At 38.1% G+C, this 21,859-nt stretch overlaps 1 protein-coding gene across 8 annotated transcripts in view; it reads left to right on the top strand.

Annotated features, from left to right (window-relative positions):
• The window catches only part of PPP2R1B (protein phosphatase 2 scaffold subunit Abeta), a 47,772-nt gene that overhangs the window by 12,532 nt on the left and 13,381 nt on the right, over positions 1 to 21,859 (top strand). For 7 of the 8 annotated variants that reach the window (XM_037841393.1, XM_037841401.1, XM_037841394.1 and 4 more), the window contains exons 1-14: positions 1,878 to 2,005; positions 2,777 to 2,867; positions 3,290 to 3,390; positions 7,063 to 7,295; positions 7,587 to 7,734; positions 11,645 to 11,800; positions 12,016 to 12,130; positions 12,738 to 12,808; positions 13,070 to 13,204; positions 14,103 to 14,276; positions 16,683 to 16,743; positions 20,386 to 20,540; positions 20,891 to 21,033; positions 21,373 to 21,464. In XM_037841393.1, coding sequence (XP_037697321.1) covers positions 1,892 to 2,005; positions 2,777 to 2,867; positions 3,290 to 3,390; positions 7,063 to 7,295; positions 7,587 to 7,734; positions 11,645 to 11,800; positions 12,016 to 12,130; positions 12,738 to 12,808; positions 13,070 to 13,204; positions 14,103 to 14,276; positions 16,683 to 16,743; positions 20,386 to 20,540; positions 20,891 to 21,033; positions 21,373 to 21,464 — 1,789 coding nt within the window. In that variant the 5' untranslated portion in view covers positions 1,878 to 1,891. Of the gene's footprint in view, positions 1 to 1,877; positions 2,006 to 2,776; positions 2,868 to 3,289; positions 3,391 to 7,062; positions 7,296 to 7,586; positions 7,735 to 11,644; positions 11,801 to 12,015; positions 12,131 to 12,737; positions 12,809 to 13,069; positions 13,205 to 14,102; positions 14,277 to 16,682; positions 16,744 to 20,385; positions 20,541 to 20,890; positions 21,034 to 21,372; positions 21,465 to 21,859 lie in introns of those variants that run through there. The other variant, XM_037841400.1, reaches the window with a different exon arrangement.

Below are 21,859 nucleotides of genomic sequence, written 5' to 3'. Positions count from 1 at the left end.
TCTCAGCTAGCGCTATCTTAGTTCCCAACTTAAATTATTTTTATTACAATGTTACTTAACTTTACAAATATAAACTAGGAATATAAAGTCCTTTTATTTATATTTCTTCTAACTAAGATAAATTAAACTAAAAAATAAAAGATTTACAAATAAATACAAATGAAACTACAAAACTAATAATATTCATATTAATAATAATATAGTAACTTAACCTGACAAATGATGGTGAAACGAAATCATCCTTTGTATTGTGACTATGGTACTGCTTGACAAAGCTCAGCTGCTTTTCAGTTTATATGCATATGCTACCAAGTGACCTTTGGTATCTTAATTTTCTTACCACTTTCCTCTGTTACAGTTACTGAATCTATACAGTCCCATGATGTCATTTGGTTTTCACTTTGTGCAGGAAAGCATCAATTTCATTTTACATCTACCTCTGTTCTTTTATTATCCCGGAAGAATAAAGGAGCCCTGAAATACACATGCAAATGTAGGTACTGAAATTGTGTGGCAATCCTGGTTTATAAAGTGGTTATCCAAATAATCCAGAATTTCTTTATGCAAATCTAAAAATAATTAACAAAATAATAACAAATTAAAACCCTAGAGAATATATCTGCAGGCCTAATGTGAGAAACACTGTTCAGATACTTTGGTAACTTTTCACAGCTACCAAACACTTTGTTAACTATGTTTACTCCCAGGAACCCCATATTTTTAAAAAAATGTTTTTCTCCAAAGTTGCATTTATTAATAATATTACATTTTATTAATCAAACACATAGAACTACCATGCCAGAGCTTGTGATCAGCCTATGTCGTTAATCTGATTTGCTTAAATTTCAGTTCAAAGCAAAAAAAAAAAAAAATTTCCAGTTATTTTGTGCTGCCCTAACAAGGGTAAATGAAAAATTTACATTAGGTTTTGTAATATGAAAGAACTCACAGACCTTCCCTCCCGCCATTGCAGCTTTTGAGAACCGTTGGAGGTTTAGGGAGGCCAGTTTGGATTTTTCTTGTACAAGTCAAATAGCCACTCACTCCACCCAATTTGAAGAATTCGGCTTGTCCTAGTTTTACTTCTAGCGTGCTAAAGAGCTAAAAAAAAAAAAAAAAAAAAAAAAAAAAAGAGAGGAAGAAAATACAACACAAGGCACCATTCCAGATCCAAGATTGAAAAGAAACACAAAAACAAGAGAGCAGCATGTTTTTAACAGCTTGCATGGAGAAAGTGGAAAAAATATTGACTGGGGAGTTTGGAAGGCACTGTTCATTTTCTCTCACCGCCTGCGTCATTTGTCTTATAGAGTAGGAGCCAGATACATTCATTCTGGCGAATAGGCCGGAGGAGGAGGTTCTCAAGACGTCCGAGGCTGGAGAAATTGGTGCTGGAGACCCCAGTCGTTCAGGGCCAGGATGAAGGAAGAGGAAGGCGCCAAATCCTCCACTTCCCCCCCCCCCCAGTCTCACACCCGGCCTTGGGCATACTTTTTGGCATGCCCGTGTCCTCAGAGGGCTCAGTAAGGGATCACTCAGGTAGGTCTTGACCCCTTCAGACCACAAGGAGGAGGATGAATCCCGGTTTGTGTTTTTTTAGGCTGCGGAAAGGACGCGGGTCCCCCAGTCAGCCCAGCCTTCTGGAGTTCAGACAGCTCCCGCACCAGGGGTCCGGTGGGAAACTGCAATAGCCAGGAGAAGAGATTTGGCTTCCCGGCTGCGGCGGAGCCCGCGTGTGGGCTTTAGCTCCTCCTCCTCAGTTCTGGGCGCGGGGCGGGGCCGGTCTAGGGGCGGGGCCTAGGGGCGGGACGGGGGGGCGGGGTAGGGACGCGAGGCGGGGCGGGGCCTAGACGCGGACCGGGCGGCGGCGACCGGCGGGAAGGGAAAGAACATGGCGGGTGCGGCGGGGCCCGGCACCGTCCCAGGGGCAGCGGGCGGTGATGGAGACGATTCGCTATACCCGATCGCGGTTTTAATCGACGAGCTCCGCAATGAGGATGTGCAGGTACTCTGCATGGCCGAGGATCTGAGGCGGGCCAGGAAGGGCGCGTGGTAGGCAAGGAAGAAGGCCGGATACTCGGAGCAGAAACTTGAGGGGGAGAAGGGGAAGACTTGTGAGGTGCTGTGGTGGCCCGGCCTGACGCTCCCGGTGGCTTTCCAACTCTTCCTCCTCCCGAACCCCTGAGGCGCGTCGGCCCGCGCCAGACCGCGTCCGGGCGGTTGTTGGAGAACCGGTTTCCCGCCTGGACGCCCCTTGCGTCCGCGCGGTGGGAAACACCGGTCCTTCCCCGGGCAGCCTCCCTTGATGATGGGCTAGCGGGAGGAGGGGGCTCCCCGCCGCGAGGGGCCGGAGCTGCCTGCGGGTCGCAGGAGGCCAAGGACCCTTTGGCGTGCAGGTGAAATGCCTTCCCCTGGGGTTAGAAACTGGCCGGGCTTGTTGGGTAGAAAGAGGGTTGGATGGCTGAGGCGATGTATCATCTTTGATGGAACTTTTCTTTGAAGTCAGGAGTTGTGTTCGACCGTTTCACTCATTCACCGCTGCCAAATTCTCTTTAAAATTATCTTCCTTCCTGGGTATTGTATTCTTTTTCATTCATTTCTCTTCTTAATGTTGCTCCTAGGAAATCTGGCTAATGAAGCCATGTTACGCTACACCACAGGTTCCTCATGGAATAAAATCTAAATTGAGGACTTTCCTCATTCTGACTTTGTCTTATTAGACTCACCTGTTTGCAGCCGTTTCTTTACTTTTCTTGTTCCACATTCTTTTTAAAAGCTCCGTCTCAACAGTATTAAGAAGTTATCAACAATTGCTCTAGCACTTGGAGTAGAAAGGACTCGAACTGAACTGCTGCCATTCCTTACTGGTATGTGAATATTCCTTTAAAGAAGGGCATGAATGTTTCCATTTTCCAGTGACTTCCAAAACCTTGACTGTTTTTTAAAGTTTGGTAACCATGGTATTACTAAGCAGAGCCTGGTGCTTTCTATGTAAAACAGGACAAAGAATATTGTAATATTGTGGCCAGATGTATTCAAACATTAAGTATTTGGCTAGCTGAGAATTGGTAGATAATTGAAAATTGAAAATTGGTATGGGAATATTAATTTGTAATTCGTTCTGTAAAACATATCCAGGAAGACTGCTATTTGAGGAGAAGGAAGGAAATCCTGTTAGAATTGTGACTTGCCCATCTTAATTTGCCACATATTCTACTCCAAGTTTTGTAAGAGTATCCAACTCTGGGCCAGCTATCTTTATTGAGGAGTACCCTGTTGTCATTTCCAGATACAATTTATGATGAAGATGAGGTGCTGTTAGCTCTTGCTGAGCAGCTGGGAAATTTCACTGGCCTTGTGGGAGGTCCCGACTTTGCCCACTGTCTGCTGGTGAGTACTTATATGTTACCTACCCTCTTAGGACTTCTGCAATATAAATGATGCATTGTTTGGTGATAGCCCCACTGAAGCACTGTGCAGTCTCTTTATAGTCACAGCCTTAGCTATTGAGAGAACAAATAATATAGGCATATGGACTCAATCAACCCTTTCTTATTTTTTTCCGACTTATGAATACAGGGTCTTCCTCTTTCCTTTTCTGCTTGTTGACTTATTTATTAATTGAGAGGTGGAGAGAAAAAGGATTTGATTTTTAAAAAAAACAGCTTTATTGAGATATAATTCACATACTATCTCCTTCAGCCATTTAACAACTCAGTGGTTTTTACTATGTTCACAGGTTTGTGCTGATTTAAAAAAAAAAAAAAACCAACATAATTATGTGATTTTTTTTTTATTGTGGTAAAATACACATAACAAAGTTTGCCATTTTAACCAAAAAGTTAATTCACTGACATTTTAGTACATAAACAGTGGTGCAATTATTAACAGCTTTCTAGTTCCAGAACATTTTCATCATCCCAAATGGAAACTATGTACCCAATAAGCAGTTACTCTCCATCCTTCCCTCTCCCTAACCCCTGGCAACTACTGATTTGCTTTCTGTCTCTATGGATTTGCCTATTCTTGACATTTCATATAAATGGAATAATATACTATGTGGCCTTTTGTGATTGGCTTCTTTCACTGAGGATAATACTTTCAAGATTCATACATGATGTAGCATGTATCAGTACTTCATTTCTTTTTATAGCCCAATAATATTCCATTGTATGGGTATACCTCATTTAGTTTATCATTCATCAGTTGATGGACATTTGTGTTGTTCTGTCTTTTAAGTATTGACAGTAGGGCTGATATGAATATTCATATACAAGTTTCTATTTGAATACCTGTTTTCAGTTCTTTTATGTGTATACCTAGGAGTGGAATTGCCAGGTCATATATAGTAATTCTGTTTAACTTTTTGAGTAGCTTCAAAATTGCTTTCCATAGCGGCTTGTACCATTTTACATTCTTACAAGCAGTATATAAGGGTTCTACTGTCTCCACATCCTTGTTAACACTTAACTGTTTTCTGTTTTCTGTTTTTGTTTTTTTTGTTTTTTGTTTGTTTTAATAAGAACCGTCTTGGTGGGTGTGAAGTGGTATCTCATTGTGGTTTTGATTTGCATTTTTTGATTGTTTTTATGTTCCCCCACCCCCGAAATTGGAAGTCTTAATTTTCACCTAGCTATGTCACTACTTTGAAAATGTTTATTACCTTTTTGTCTTTGTAGTATAACTTTTACTCTTACTTACTCTGTGAATTTGATGATTTCAGTTCAATTTAGCTGACATTTTTTGAGTACCTACTATATCAGACACTGAAGTTACAATGTTAATGTTAAAGAAGACCATTGAGAACGTAATGAAATCTCTGTGGTCTTGTTGTGTGGGGTGAAGTAGAAAAAGAGAACCACATACAAGGTACCTAAGTAACAGAGGACAAAGAGATTAACTCAGGGTGATTGGAGAAGACTTCTTGGGAGGTGATGGCTGAACTAGATTTTGAAGAATAGCTAAGAATTCAAGTTGGACAAGATCGGGGTGTATGCTTCAGGGCTTTAAATATTATCTTTATGATGCGGACTCTCACAGTTTCTAGCTTTACTTCTGAACTTTCCATGGAACGCCAGATTTATATATCCAACTATCTGTGATTTTTCTACTTGGATATCAAGCAGGCATTTCAAATTTAACATATCTGAAACACAACTTAAATTTACTCCCCCAAATCTGCTTTTCATTTAGTTGCCCCTTTCTCAGTAAGGGGCATCACCATCTGCCCAGTCACACAAGCAAGAGCTTAGAAGGCATTCTTGAATCCTCTTTCCCTCATTCCGTGCATCAAATCCCTTAGTAATTCTGTAGATTCTACATATATTTCACTTCAGTTCACTTTCTTTCATCTCTACTGCTATTACCACTCTACTGCCATAATCTTTTCTTTGGCTAAGTACATTAGTTTTGTAATTAGCTTCCTTCCACTCTTAACTCCCACCCTACCCTATAGTCTACTTTTCACCTAGCAGATGGATCATTCCTTACCAATGCATCCAAATTCCCTACCTTAACTTACAAGACCCTTCATGACCTGCCTCTTTGACCTTACCTCATACTATACTCCCTATTGATAACTTCATTCCATTCACATTGGCCTTCTCTCTGTTCTTAGAATTAACCAAATTATTGCCTTTGGACCTTTGCCCTAGCTGTTTCCTCTAATGGAATGCTTTTGAGCTTTCTGGGCTGGCACCTTGTCATTCAGACATAACTATCTTTTGTCTTCCTCCATTAGAATGCAAATTCTACCCCAGCAGAGAACCTCTTTTGCTTATTTACTTCTATATCCTCAGTACCTACAATACAGCAGTTATCATTCATTGAAAGAATGAGTTTCAGAGGCTTGGAACAGGTTGGGTTCCAGACTGCTGGACCATGGAGAGTTCAGGCTGGAGTATGCAGGAGTCATGGTCGGGGGGAGTAGGAAAGGGAAATGGAAAAGTGGGCAGAGAAAACTCAGGAGCTTAGCTATGATAGAGATTATCCAGTGAATATTGTATGAGACAAGGTCAGAGTAGGAAGGGGACAGATCATGAAAAGCCTTTGCAAGTAAGAAACAGTATCCTCTCAGAGGGTTTCTGAAATCCCCTCTAGGGAAGCTGAGTGCTTTGTTGTCCATTTTCTACTTTGTTGTGTCAAACAATTTTGGAAATGTATTATTAGGCAGATATACTTCCTTCCTTTGACTCATTATCCTTCTGTTCTGTTCTAGTCAGTTTTATATGTGGGTCTTGTGCTTCAACATTTGCATCTCATGAATATGCCAAATTTACCTGGAGCAAGTGCAAACCCAGAAAGGCAGAGGCCCAGAGAATCAGCCATTTTTACTTTGCAGTTGCTCATATCATATTCAGTAATTGATCCTAGTCCAGACCCTCAACACATTTGGTCTCTTCTGTTTCTAATGCTGCAAGGTTTCCTGCCTTCTCTATACTCTTTACTTGATTGTTCTGTCAGAAACTCCTTCTACCTTATTTTTGGCTCATGGGAAGGATTCAGACTACAGTCTGAAAAAAGTGATTTTGTACTCTTTAGCCTTTTATAGGTTGGATAAACTGTTGGTATGGAGCTAGTAGACATGGGTTACTTGGACTTCCAGGAATGGTAGAACTCATACTCAAAAGGCTGTGGACTCAGTAGCCTGACAGGAAGTCATCATGTAATCGTGGTACCCAGTGTTGGTCGTATTTTTGCACTTTTTCTTGAGGAAATATACATGATCTGTCTGTCTGAATTTGGCTACATCTCTTTTAAACCTAGTGATTCAGCTCACAATAATATTAATATTGTGTAAAGTCTCTTTCACTGTGCCATTTGTAGACACCATCTGCGAATTGCCATCTGGGACATGAGATCTTGGCTGTCCTACAGAAGTCGTGTCTTCAGGTTGGACACACCATATGTTATCACTGTGTGAACTGAAAGTAACCATTTGGTATGGTGTAGCTAACATTCTGGTTACATGCTCCAACTCCCCTTCAGTCACTTTAAAAGATGATAATCTGTATCCCAATTCATTAAGTTTTTTTCTCTGGTTTTCCTTTTGGGTTTATTTAGCCTCCTTTGGAAAGTCTGGCGACCGTGGAAGAGACTGTGGTTCGTGACAAAGCTGTTGAGTCCCTGAGGCAGATCTCCCAGGAGCATACTCCTGTTGCCCTGGAAGCTCATTTTGTACCTCTGGTGAAACGCCTAGCAAGTGGGGACTGGTTCACTTCTCGCACATCTGCATGTGGTTTGTTCAGTGTTTGCTATCCCAGGGCTTCAAATGCTGTCCAGGCAGAAATCAGACAGTAAGTTTTTTTTTGTTTTTGAACTATTTGGATTTATTGGGAACTGATAGCTGACAATTTTACATAGTACCCTGTTAGCAGTGAGTGGGTCAAATAAGGATGGTAGGATTCATGATATCGTCTTTTATTGTCCAATTGAATATACCAGTGGTTTTATTTCTCTTACTTCTATGAGTAGAAGCCTAATTACTGATTGTAGGAGAAAAATTCTGAGATGTGTGTCTGTGTGTGCACATTGGGGCGCTTACTGATATCTGACGGAAGATAGCTTCTTTTTTTTATTTGCTGCAGGCACTTCCGTTCCCTGTGCTCAGATGATACACCAATGGTACGACGGGCTGCTGCTTCCAAGTTGGGTGAATTTGCAAAAGTTCTGGAATTAGAGAGTGTGAAAAGTGAAATTGTCCCATTGTTCACTAACCTAGCTTCAGATGAACAGGTAAATTAACTCTTAATATCTAATGTATCCACATATGCTCCTCTCAGCATTTTAGGAATTTCTTTGGGGAGTTTTGGTTCTCATGTTAGGTTCTTTTTTACAAAATTAATATGAAGTTTTGGCCTGGATAAAGTATAATATGACACATCTCTGTGTCCTTATGTTTCTTTCTTAACCAGGCCATGATTTCCTCTCTTACATTAGCAAGTGTTAAAAGGAGGAGGATTCAAAAAGGAAATGGAGCCATAATTAGAAGGAATGATCAAAGCTGCATTACAGGATAACGTACCTTTGGCAATTGCAGGCTGTATTGTAATATGGGCGAGTGCAGTTTCCTGGAATTTTTGACTTTCAGATAAAATAAGCATAACGTGTTAGGAAAGCAATGTATCCTCTTAGCATAATAGCAGTTCTAAGTCCAAGGCTCTAGATGTCTTTTATTGTAGAAATCACAATGATGACAATAACAATAGCAAACACTTAAAGTACTTAATAGTTCTCAGTCTTTCTTTTAAATGGGTTATATATATTAATTCAGTCCTCACAACAGCCCCATGAAGTAGCTTCCCCATTTACATTTAGGGTACACAGAAAAGTTTAAGTTACTGGCCCAAGGTTGCATAGTTATCCATTGTGGAGTCAGGATTTGAATCTAGGCAGTTTGGTTCCAGAAATGATGTCCATCTCCCTGTAATGATGCCTACGAATAAGGATCAGCCCCTAGAGTTCTTGTACTCTAGAGGAAGTGTTCTTATGGGTTTTAAAATTGTCTCGTGCCTGCCCTAGAATCACTTCATGTGTACAGGACCAAGAGCATCAGGACAAATACTGATGTGTCTCATTTCCAGATTCTAAATCTTAAGATGATAAATCTTTCAAAATATTTTTGAATTTTGTTTGTTAAAATAACATACAGAAAACAGCACAAAATAAATATATAGCTTAATGATTCATTTTAAGGTGAACACTTTCTAACTATGAAAGGAGATGCAACTTTGCTAGCCGCTACCCCAGAAACTCTCCACTCATTCCCTCCCAAACACAGCCTTCCTTCCCCACTCCCTAAAGAGTAACCACTGTCCTGACATTTATGGTCATTACCTCCTTAACTTTTCTTTGTACTTTTATTACCCAAGCATGCACCCTTAAATATTATAGTTTTAAAACAGTGCTGCCCAACACAAATATCATGCCAGTCACCTATATAGTTTTGTATTTTCTGGTGGCCACATAAAAAAAGTAAAAAGAAACAGGTGAAATTAATGTTAATAATGTTTTATTACTCTAGTTTATCCAAAATATTATCACTTGAACATGTGGAAGTGCACATTTCAAGTGCTTAGTAGCTACTTGGTTAACATACTGGACAGCATGGATTTAGAGTTTCCCTCATTTGGGATTTTACTGATTACATTTCCCATGATACAGTTTAACATTTTCTTTTGCTATCTATGTTTCCTGTAAGTTGGTAGCTGAATCTGGAGCAGGGATTTGCAAACTTTTTTTGTGAAGGGCCAGATAGTACATATTTTAGGTTTTGTTGGTCTGTCTACAACTCCTCAGGTCTGTTGTGTTGTGCATCAGCAGCCAGACTATATGTAAACTAACAGGTGTGGCAGTGTTCCAGTAAAACCTTATTTACAAAGATTCTGTGGCCCAGATTTGGCCAGTGTTTGGCCTACCTCTGATCTGGAGGCTTAATCAGATTTAGATTTGATATTTTGAGGAATGATAAGATCATTTTATAGGTGAGAATGTGATTTTTATCAAGAGGAGTGTAATGTCTAGTTGTGATATTAGCAGCAGTTGATGCTCAAAAAATATTAAGTGCTTAGTTGAAAACTGTGTTTGTTCCTCTGACTACTGTTAGAAAAGCTGCTTCTGGCTTTTTCAATTGTTGAAAAGTATTGAGCATCTACTATGTATCAGGCTGGGATACAGTGTTAAACAAAGCATACAAGGACTTTGTTCTCACAGAGTTAATGTTTTAATGGAGGAAAACAGATAAACAGATAAATGAGAAAGAATCAGGTAGGGGTATATGATAGGTTGAAAATAAAGTAAGACAGTGTGATAAGGGAGTGATTATAGTGCATTCCTCTAGGTTTGCCAGAGAAGGACTCTGAGGAGGTGACATATAAATTGAGACCAGAAAGAAAATTGCCAGCCATGCCCTTTCCTGCAGTATCATAGCTCCAGGAAAAGAGAATTCTAGGAAGAGAGGACAGCTAGTGTAAAGGTCCTGAGGCTGGGACATAGTGGGAGGAAAGGAATCCGGTAAGAGATAAGATTAGAGAAGATAGGCAGGGGCCAGATCATGGGGTGCCTTCAAGTCAGGGTAAAGAGTTTGGATGTATTTTTTTCCTTGGTGAGGTGGGAAAGCATTGGAAGATTTTCAGCAGGAGTGTGATATGATGTAATTTATATTTTTTAAAGATCATTCTGGAGTCTTGGTGGAAATTAAATTGTAAGGGAGGCAAGAGTAGAAATAGGAAGACCAGTTAGGAGACTTTTGTAATAATCTAAGGAAGAGATGATGGTGGTGAATTAGGGTGGTAATGGCAAAGGTGGAAAGAATCTGGGGATAAGGTTTGGAGGTGGATTCCATAGAATTGCTGCTGTGTTGGATTGGTTGAGGGGAAGAGGGGTCAAGAAGATCTAGACTTTTATCTTGAGCAGCTGGACAGATGGTGGGTCATGTCATCGCTGAGATGGAGAAGATTCTGGGAGTAGGAGTAGGTATAGGGGAGTAAATTAGGAGCCTGGAAGAGATGTTATTTATTAATTGAACATAGATTTATTGGCATGTATTTCCACAGACAGTAGTTGTCCCTAGATTTAGCATCATTTTCAGAATTCAAAAATATCTTTATAGCCATTACCAAGAGCCTAGTTCTGTCCCTTTTAGCCTGTTAATTGGATACAAGGGAGTTTGTGTCGTAGGCATACAGTTAATTATTGTTGATCCAAAGTTTTTTAGTTTGTAATGTATTGAAAAATTGGAGTCAGGGTTATCTCTCTCTGCATGTATGTATATTATATATTCCATATAATGTATAATAATATGTAGACACATGCACACATATTATTAAAACTTTTGTCCTGTTTCTCCTGGGTGCTCATATGTTTGCAATTTCTGTTCACATATATATAGTTCCCAAATCTACAATCTCAATTCCCAATTTCTCATTGATTTTTCTAATTGCATATTCCGCTTGCTCAAAGGGCGTGTAGGTGTCACGTGGACCCTTGTGGTTAACATTTGGGAAGCTGAATTCATTAATCTCATTCTTTTCTGATTTTTTTCTGTGTTCTTCTAGACATGGCTGTGTTGATGATTCTGTGATCTTCCATATTTAAATTCAACTGATTTTTTGTTACTAATTCTTTTTTGTTCTTTTTATTTCTTTTCAAGTCATCTCTTACCTAGACTTTATTGCCACTCAAAACTGAGTATTTTGAAAATTGAGCTTCCTAAATTCTTTACTCCTAATCTCTCTCTCTGCTCTAATCTGTTATAAAAACTTTGCACAAGTATAATTTTCATTTTTTATTACTCAAGTTGCTATTATCATATGGTTTTGAAAACATTGTTAAAATGTTCTCTCTTTTTTCATATAATCTTTAAAACATTTCACCAGCCAAGTTAATTACCTTGCAGTTCACTCATAGAACAAAGTTGTTTCTCTTCTTTGTGGCTTTTACATGTCATTCCAGGCAAAAGGAACAGCTGTTTCAAAACATAAAGGCGAACCACATGATGTTGTTATTTTTTTAAACAACATTCACAACTCTGCCCTCTCCCTGCCCCCCAACACACACATACACGTACATACATACACACAGTGCTGTTTGGTGCCATGTGTCTCAGAAAATACTGTGTAACAGAAAAGAAATTTTACTTCTTCAGGATTCAGTGCGCCTCCTAGCTGTGGAAGCTTGCGTCAGTATTGCTCAGTTACTGTCTCAGGATGACCTCGAGGCTTTGGTGATGCCTACACTTCGACAGGCAGCAGAAGACAAATCTTGGCGAGTTCGCTATATGGTAGCTGACAAATTTTCAGAGGTAAAATTATTGCACTGACATTTTTATAAGTACTAAAGGAAAAAACAAAACAAAAAACAAAACCCCACAGATTTACTGCTGTACCATGTCTCTGATTTAATTCCTCTGAAGGGGAATGTTTGTGGTGAAAATATATACTTGAAAATTAAATTATTCTGTTTTCTTGTTAATTATTTTGTCAGTTTTCATTAAAACCTGTACAAATTCTTTTATAGCTCCAGAAAGCTGTGGGTCCTAAAATCACCCTAAATGACCTCATCCCCGCCTTTCAGAACCTTCTTAAAGACTGTGAAGCTGAAGTCCGAGCAGCTGCTGCCCACAAAGTGAAAGGTTGAGGGGTTCAATTTATGTTGCAACATTGGTCACTCATTTTGGTGCTTTTCTTTTGTATCAGTGAATTTTGCAGTGTTTTTGTTATAGAATAGGTTTTTCAGATAGTGATGACTTCAGTGTGTAGGAATATCACACCGTAAACAGTGTATTTAGAATAAAAGCTGTTTTCCCCCTCAGATCTTATTAGTATAACTTGTTTTATTGTGCTTCACAGATATTGCTTTTTTTTTTTCTAACAAATTGAAGGTTTGTGGCACCCCTGCATTGAGCAAGTCTATCGATGCTATTTTTCCAACAACATGTGTTCACTTCGTGTCTCTGTGTCACATTTTTTTGACATAACGCTATTGTGTACTTAACACACTACAGAATAGGTAAACATAACTTTTATATGCACTGGGAAACCAAAAAATTTGTGTGACTTGCTTTATTGCAATATTCATTTAATTGCGGCTTCTAGAACTGAATTCACAATATCTTTGAAGTATGCCTGAATATGATTTGATTTAACTTTCAACTGTTGATAAACTAGGTTAAATTTCCTCATTTGGGCCCTTATAAATGGCTCTACGTAAGTATTATTTTTTCCATTTATCTCTTTTAGAACTTTGTGAGAACTTGCCCATTGAAGGTAGAGAGACCATAATCATGAGTCAAATTCTGCCCTATGTAAAGGTAAACCTAACTTCAGCTTATTTTGTTTCTCTCTGCCCTATATGAAGTTAAACCTTATCTCAATTTTTTTGTTTCACTTAACGCTTAGAGGTAGACCAGGGAAGAATGGGGCAAATACGTTAATATGTGGATGGACTGAGGAAACATCAGCTAAGCAATATTGTAATAGTGCTGTCTTTTTAAATTCATTGGGAGATGGTATAGAATAGTTTCTGCCATTTTGCAAAACAAGAAAGTCTTTTAATTTTTATTTTTTTTTAGGAATTAGTATCTGATACCAATCAACATGTCAAATCGGCTCTAGCTTCTGTAATTATGGGATTGTCTACCATTTTGGGTAAAGAGAATACCATTGAACATCTTCTGCCTCTTTTTTTAGCTCAGTTAAAGGATGAGGTGAGTCTGGCTCTAAATTGTATTGCCCTCTGATAGTGATTAGTGGGTTTTGGTTTGCATTTTCACTAAAATGGAACCTAAAACGGGGATGAGGACTAAAAAATGTAATTATTTTAAAGCAGTGACATGGTCCCTGGTTAGGATTCCCTAGGAAATGGACACAAGGACCCACTGAAGCAGACTTAAAAATGTCTGTCCATCCTCTCTGCCTGATTCTTGCTTATATGCACTGTTTTGTTATCTTTAAAACTAGGGTATCTTTTTTTTAAAAAAGTCTTTTGTTTTAAGTTTAAATATAATAGTATCAAGCATGATCCTAAATGATTTGTATCCATTATTACCTGTAATCCTCACAACAGTCTTAAGAGAGGTAGTTCTTACTATCTCCATTTCATAGATGAGGAAGCCAAGGTACAGAGAGGGAAAAGAACTTGCCCAAGATCTCTTAACAGTGTAGTTTGATTTCAGAGCCTATGCTCTTTACCATCCTATAGTTTTGGTGTAAGTTCATCTAAATTTAAGTGCCTTGAATTACTCATGTACCCAGTATTAAGTACTTCTTTTAAGACTTTACTTTTTTTTCCCACTCGATCAATACTTTCTTATTTTAAAATTTGTTTAGCAGTGTTTTACTTTATTATGACAGTAGGAGAATATTGAGCAAATAACTTGATTTTTGTTTTTGATGTCTGATTAATGGAGACACTTTCATTTAATTGATCTTCTCATCATTGACCAGTAGGTATACACCACCAACATAAATTTAAGAACACAGCAGTGTCATTAACAGTATAAAATTAAATACGTGATAAACCCTGATCCAACTGCATTTTTTAGGCTGACAGAACAGGAGGAACTTGATTTTTTATGTGTTCTTCTGGGGCTTGTGCACTTGCAGTGTCCTGAAGTTCGTTTGAATATCATTTCCAATTTGGATTGTGTAAATGAAGTGATTGGAATCCGTCAGCTCTCTCAGTCTCTCCTTCCTGCCATAGTGGAGCTGGCTGAAGATGCCAAGTGGAGAGTCCGTCTGGCCATCATAGAGTATATGCCACTGTTGGCAGGCCAGCTGGTGAGTATGTGTGCTCCGTGAACTGAATGGTAGCATCATGTAGTGGGGCAGATTTATCCTGATAAGCATTAGGCTCAAATAGGTCATATGATTGTGTTCATTTAGATGCATGAAAGTGTGATCTGTCCTCGTTGCCTGTAGGATGGTTTTATTTTCATGAGTGCATTAACGTCCTACAAAAAGTATTATAGAAACACATTTCATCTTACCACCACCTAAAAACAGAACCACAGAATACTATACTACATGCAGCATAGATTTTGTGATATTTCATGCCTCTGTGACTTAAGGAATTTTTAACCGAGAACAAAAGGCAGTATGGTTTCAAAATGTCAGCTTTGATTTTTGCCCATGGCAACTTCCCTATTTGCTTATGTTCTGAGCTAAATGTCCCTGGGTGACACTTTTTCTACATTCTGGTTAAAAGTGGAGGAATCATCACATAGAAAAGGAATATTGAAGCTTATAATGCTAGTATCTTAACCAAAAACCACATTGTCACTTACTGTGTGGGTTCATGTGTGAGTCTTACTCTAACTGATAACGCGTGAATTAAAATTTCTGAGTAAGGTTTCATAGCACATCCCTTCCTTTCCTCTTTTTTACCCCATTTCCTTTGTTTTTTAGTAGGTGCCTTAGACTGATCTTAGTTTGTTATACCCTGTTGATAGCACTTAGTACAGTGTGTTGTAACTGTCTGTTAAGATCTAGTTGGGAAGATAAGGGCAGGATCTGTGTTCAGTGTTTTATTTCCATCTCCTATAGTGCCTGGCACTAAGAGGGTATTTAACATTTGTTGATTACTGAATAAATGGATACCAGAATATTCTTGAGAAAGCTCATTGCATGTCAGTTTATTGCTAACCTTACTGTAATTTGTTTCCCCTACTTCACCCCCATTTTTATTCCACAGCGTAATGGATTTTTCTTCTTTCTTGGCCACTGAGTTTGTATTGCTGATTTTGGTATTTAGTTTATGAACATACACCTCATGCTTGTCTGTAGCATCATATATATTAAAAAATTTGAAGTGTCCCATTCAAGATGGACTCTAAATATATCAGCTAGTAGAGTCAGGTAGAATCATCTTATCACTCTTTTCTTCCTCTGTCATCTCCAAGTGCTGAGGGGCACGTTTTGTTTCTCCTATCTCATCGGTGACTGCCATGGATCACCTCTCCAAAGTGGAAATTATCAATGGCTAACTGGTTTACTAGAGATTGAAACAACTGTCCAGAAGGAAAGGGTGGCTTTTAATACCATTTCTTAACCTAAGGAAGTCTCCAAAGGTTGAAAGCTGTGTAGAGCAGTGTGGAAGCAAGGCAGGGGTGACATGGGTCAGTCACGAAGTTTGTTTTACAGTTTTTGATTAGTATTGTATATTTCTATCCTAAAGATTTTCTTCTATGTGTAAAAATTTTTATCAGGTATTCAATTGATAAAATTATCTCAAGTTCTAATTAGATGCAAGAAGTTAAATCATAAAACTCAGGAAAATAAAAGTTAATTAAGACTCATGGAAGATCCTCAACCTGAAATAAAAGAGATCTTTGAGAGTTGACATGGTAATCTAAGTGTATGCCTAAACCTCTCATAATGATCTATTATAAAGCCATTTTGTCTTATAAAATCACTATTTTCAAAGCACTGCAATTTTAAATTGCATCACTTTATTTAAAATATATAATCACTGGTCAGGAACTTCTTAGGTTCCAAAGAAGCAAAGACTAAATATGTGGACCCCAGAAGGGAAGCGCTGGGGAAGTGCATATCACAGCTCCAGGAGTTCATCTGCAGCCTAAGCTAAAACAGCCACCTGCTAACATCAGAAGGTGCAGAGCTGGGAGAGCCAGGATGGTTCCATCAGGATGGCTACAATGGGCTACTTCACCTGTACACAGGAGCCTGCTTAGTTCGCCATTTCTGCTTTCTCTTTCATCCTAGAAATACTCTTTAATGGGGATATCTCTAATTTTGATGTCAATTTCTTCATCCTTAAGGATTGATTATGATACTGACTAAAAAAGATGGGAGGAGGGAGGAGAATTACTAATATTATTGACAGGTATTTTCCTGGCCAACTCATTTTTACAAATATTCTAGGAATTTCTTGGCAGACCATCTACAACACATTCTCCCTACTCATCTATCAGTGCTGTAGCTGTGTCTGAACCACCCTGCTCTCTCTCACTTAGCAAGGCCTCCATCATCTCACTTGTACTTTTTTTGTGTGACTCCTATGCAGTATAATATATTTACAGATTGTAAATCCCTTCTTTTTCCTTTTCTGGCTTATTTGGAAACAAGTGCTTTTTAGCTTTCAAGTAACCATATTGTAATATAAATTGACCATCTTGAGTTATAAACTTTGGAGATACGTATTGATGGACTCTTCTGTATCCATAGGGTGTGGAATTTTTTGATGAAAAGCTGAATTCTTTATGTATGGCCTGGCTTGTGGACCATGGTAAGTAGATAAGTTTTTTAAAAAGAGATTATTATAGAAAGCCTGTGTTTTCACATATATCCCTTGATTTTCCTACATTTCCTTTTTAAATAGGAATCCTGATCTGGTCAGATATTTGCCTTCACAATGCAGGTGTGTAGAAAGACTGCTTGAAGTCACAGTTAGCTTCCTCTGGACACAAATTTGACATTTAATTGCTACCAATACTTTTCTGTCTTTTTAAATTTTATTTTCTTCATTAAACACTCTTTGCCCTGCTGCTTTCTCATTCCATCCTGTTATCTTCTGACTATCTCTTATATGTGTATTTACTTTTTCTTATCCCAAGGTCATCTGTTTAACCATTCTGTCATTTTGTCTTTAGCAGCTATAGACTAGGCTGGACAGGGCTGGATCCAAATGAAAAGCCTGGGAGGGAGAAATGGCTACTAAGATTTTTTGAAGTGACACAGAAGGAGGTATACAGTAGGGTAGTAAAAGATTCTTGGGAGTAGGAGACGTCAGCCGTGACTAAGGATAAAGGAGGGCCCAGATTTCTGGTTTTGTTGAAAGGAGAGCTTACTGCTTGTACTCTAACTGCTGCTGCTAAGGATGCTAAGAAAAGGATGAGCTCAGGACAGGGCCAGAGAGGATAGCAGGAATTAACAATTTACTTTTTGGTGAAGTCTCATACATATGTATATATGCATATCCTCTTGTCTGCCAGGTGGCAGTAGGTGGAGGAACCTCTGTAACCTCTGGCCTTGGTCCCAGGTGCAGACGCAGTAGCGTCACTGTGATCTTAAACCTGTTGAGCTGAGTGCTCTAGGACCTCATAATATATTGTCCTCTGAGCTTTGGTTCATGTGATAGGTATCCTGTTTCAGTTGCACAGTATCTTTATATACTTTATATATATCAAGTGTATCTCTTTGTTCATCTGTGTGTGCTTATGCCAGGATAGTTGGATGAATTGAGATGCTTGTGTAGGTGGTTTTGTTAAAGGAATATTTGTATCATATGGGAGATCATATGGTTAAGAGTATGAAGTAGAGGGGTGTGAGAAAATATGTGAAAATCTGTAGGGGCATACACACACACACACACACACACACACACATACACACATACACATACTTTTGGTGTTTTCAAATTGGATTGTGAAGACTGCATTATTTCTTTATTTCTTCTCTTTTAAAGTTTCTTTTTTATGCCCTAACAACTTTTTTCTTTAAGTTTGGCAAATCATAGGTAAGAAATTATTTATGGAAAATATTTGATGTTAGTGGGAGTGTATATATTCTAGTATATATATTCTAGTAGATCATTTTATTCTTTTTTTGAAAACTGGCATTCTAGATTAAGATGGTGTTTTATTTTAAGGAATTTTTAAAGTCCTTGTAGTCCACAAAGAATCCTTACACCTTTCAATCTGGAGCTTATTACTTCTTTTTTCTCTGATTTTTTTTTTTTTTTTTTTTTTTTGTTTTTTTTCTTTTTTCTTTTTTTGGTGCTTCTAATTTGGGAGAGAAAAGATGTTTGTTTCTCTTTCTGTAACAACATACTCTAGTGAGGACTGCAAGAATTACTTGAAGCAAAAAAATGTTGGCTCTGAAATTATTTACTTAATCGAAAGTTTGTGGAGCTTCTTGCATTTTAGGTAACTCTTATATAATGATCACTGACCAATTAGATTTTTTGGAAATTTTTTTCCTGATTATTAAACTACTGAAAGAATATTGTGAAAAATCCAGAAAAGCATAAGGAAGAAAGTGTCAGTTACCTGTATTCCAGTAGTTGAGTGAGTAGTATTAATCAGAGGCAGTAATTTAGAAGGGGCATTTTTTTTTTTTTAATGATAAAGGAAAAAGTATCAAAGTTAGTAAGCATATGTAAGGTGAGTTAGACATTCAAAGAATCCTTGCAGGTCAGCCAGCCTTTAAGGGGGTGGAGGAGAGAAAAAAAGAGACAAAACAAGGAGAGAAAACAGGTAGAACTATGAAATGGTTTGCATTCTTTGGACAACAAAATTGAGACAAGCCAAGAACATGGTAGGCATGTGGCCAAGTAGAGTTTACTATGGTTAAGGTCTCTTCTCCATCTCTGGGTCCTCTGGCATGTGGGTCTCATCCTGTGGTGATGGCATTATGATGAGGAAAATCTCAAGCCAGCTCCACTTAAGGGGGGAGAGGCTGGGAGGGGTTTATGACAAAGATAAAGACTATGGATGTGAAGGGAAAGAATTTGTGTTATGAGCAAAATAGTTGACTTGAGCTTGCTCTTGAAAGCGCTGACAGGTTGCTTCTCCCATAGACTTGGGTCAGGTTAAATTCTGGTAATAAATCATATAGTTCCTTGTCCATGCTGTGTTGTCTGTCCTCCTTATCAACCTCATTTCCCAAAAGGATCTGTGAACTGGAGAAAGTTGGATGTTCCCTGTCTGGGGGCATGTATCTGTTGTCTGGGACCAGGGCAGCCTGGCTTGGATAGGTGATCCTGCCCCTTCTGTCACCAAGGAGGGATGTGCCCACCCGGTGTGGAGAATAGAATAGGGAATCCAGACCCACCACCCTAGGTTGGTTATCCAAGCCCAAATCATGAGTTTTATTCGACCTGTGAAGTGAAGTGACACCAGGCCTGTCTTTGTTCAGTGCTATATTTAGCACCTAATTGTTGAGGAGATAGGAGTTAGTAGCTCAGAACTTTATTATCTAGATTTAAGATGTCTTTGATAAATGATCTTGTAGGGAATTACTAGATGTTAAGGCAAGCACATATATTCACAGAAGATATTTGACATATCTCAAGTAAACTTTTTTAATGGAAAAGAAGCAAGTTAGTCTAAAGATTTTATTTGCCATTGTGTGGATGACCACAGAGACCTGTACACGATCTCCTTGACTTCTTTCTCCCCTTGCTGCTGCTGGAGTAATCTTGCTAAAACTACCACATCGGTCGCCAGGTCACAATTTTGCTTTAAAAATCCATCGTTTTTCTTATCAAGACTATAATTAGGTTTCAAGATGCTCTGTGTTCTGGGTTTATCCTAACTGTACAAACTTGTTGTCACCCAGATCTCTTTTTTTCCCTTTGTGCCCTTGGTAAATTTTTTTTTGGCTCTTTCCAGGCATTCCTTCTGTCTTTTTTCTTATACATATCCTCCCTAATCTTCAAGGCCTAGATTGAGGCCTCCCTCTTTCCAAAAGCCTTCCCAGATCTCCCTTGTTCACTTGTCTTTAAACTCCTGCGGCCCTCACAGATTTTACAATACAATTTAATACTTAGGTATAGTCAGTCTTAACCATGTGACTTCTTGGGGTATGTTAGCTTTTACTAAGTATAAGATTTTGAGGGCAAGTATCTTCTGTATTTTTTTTTTAATAACACATAGCACATAATAGGCATGAAGATGTTTTTTAATTAATTGAGGATGCATGTAACAAACTGCTTACGTTTTTTTTCCTGAGACACAAACATTTTGAAACTAAGACTGAATCAGTATATTACGAGACATAGCTGAACATTTTTGTCATTGCAGTAAGATTAAATTTGGAGTCTGTTTGCAGAGAGGTTTATTATTGGTCAAACTTTGATGATTGGAAGTAAAATAGATTATCTTATAATGTGAACTGCGCAAGAATGTGTTCTTCACCTTTTTTGCAGTATATGCTATTCGAGAAGCTGCCACAAACAACCTCATGAAACTAGTTCAGAAGTTTGGTACAGAGTGGGCACAAAATAACATCGTTCCCAAAGTGTTAGTAATGGCAAATGATCCTAATTACTTGCATAGAATGACCACTTTATTCTGCATTAATGTAAGTATTACATAAATGTTATTGCTATGCCCAGGCGTTAAAGTATTCAGGACTATTTCTGAATTCTAAATATGTTTCTTATACTGATTAATTTGGACAAGGGGTAAGAGAAAATGTCAATTTAACATTTCATGTTAAAATATATGGTAGTATTTATGAATTCTGGTTGAATTTTGTGATTCATTGAATGTACTTGGTGTCCCTCACTAAGATGCTCAAACTGGAAACATTTTCCTGTTGGTCAATTACTTTCTTATTAAATGTTAATTTGTGTCATTAGATTTTGGATTTTTTTTTTTTTTTTTTTTAATGGAAGTGTTTTAAACATGCCATCTTATTTATTTTTTTAGGCTCTGTCTGAAGCCTGTGGTCAGGAAATAACCACTAAGCAAATGCTGCCCATCGTATTAAAAATGGCAGGAGACCAAGTAGCGAATGTTCGTTTCAATGTGGCCAAATCGCTACAAAAAATTGGACCAATTCTAGATACTGAGTAAGATTTTAGTGTTACTCTTGTTTTAAAAGTAGGTTTTAAATTTGCCTTATATTGGGGAGTAACAGGTAAAATCAAGTTCAGTGATTTTCACTTTACCTAAGTTTGCCTAAAGAAAATAAGGTAATTTAACAACCGTTTCTGAGGATGTCCATTCTTACTTTTGTGTTTTAACTCTGTATATGTGTATATCGTTTGCAGCTAATTCTCTGATAACTTCATTAGAAAATAGTTAGTTTTTAAGTTTATATTATAGTTGTTTAAAAAAATGTTTTTTTAACTTTAAAATTTACTGTGGAGCCCAGTAGACTGCTAGTCACAATGACTGTTGAATTTCAGTGCTTTGCAGGGGGAAGTTAAACTGGTACTACAGAAGTTAGGCCAAGACGAAGACATGGATGTCAGATACTTTGCTCAGGAAGCTATAAGTGGTATGTCTTTCTGTTTTCTGCTTATGCTTTGGTTAATAGGGTTTCATTCCTATTTTATTCAAGTGATTTTACATCGGCAAAGTTAAAAACATTATGGGAGGCAGGGAGGGTGGTGAGTTCATGGACTGTTGGTAACTGCCCCCGCCCCTCCCACCTTTGACTAGAACTTTTGTGGCCTGCTGTTGTCTCATAAGTGAGCTGGCCATTTTTCTCAATTCAATGTCTATGGCCACCAGGTGGGAATATGATTTTTACTGGTAAGAACAGTTTTGTTTTAGTTGGACTTAAATCACTTTTTAAAGTTTAACTTCTGATTTACATGGCAGAGTAAAGAAACTGACTGCAATGAGAAATTTATAGTCTCATGCTTTTGGATCATTGTTCTCATTCTTAAT

Source organism: Choloepus didactylus, chromosome 6, assembly GCF_015220235.1.
Source record: "Choloepus didactylus isolate mChoDid1 chromosome 6, mChoDid1.pri, whole genome shotgun sequence".
Taxonomy (NCBI): domain Eukaryota; kingdom Metazoa; phylum Chordata; class Mammalia; order Pilosa; family Megalonychidae; genus Choloepus; species Choloepus didactylus.
This window is presented reverse-complemented; position numbering and strand designations above follow the sequence as displayed.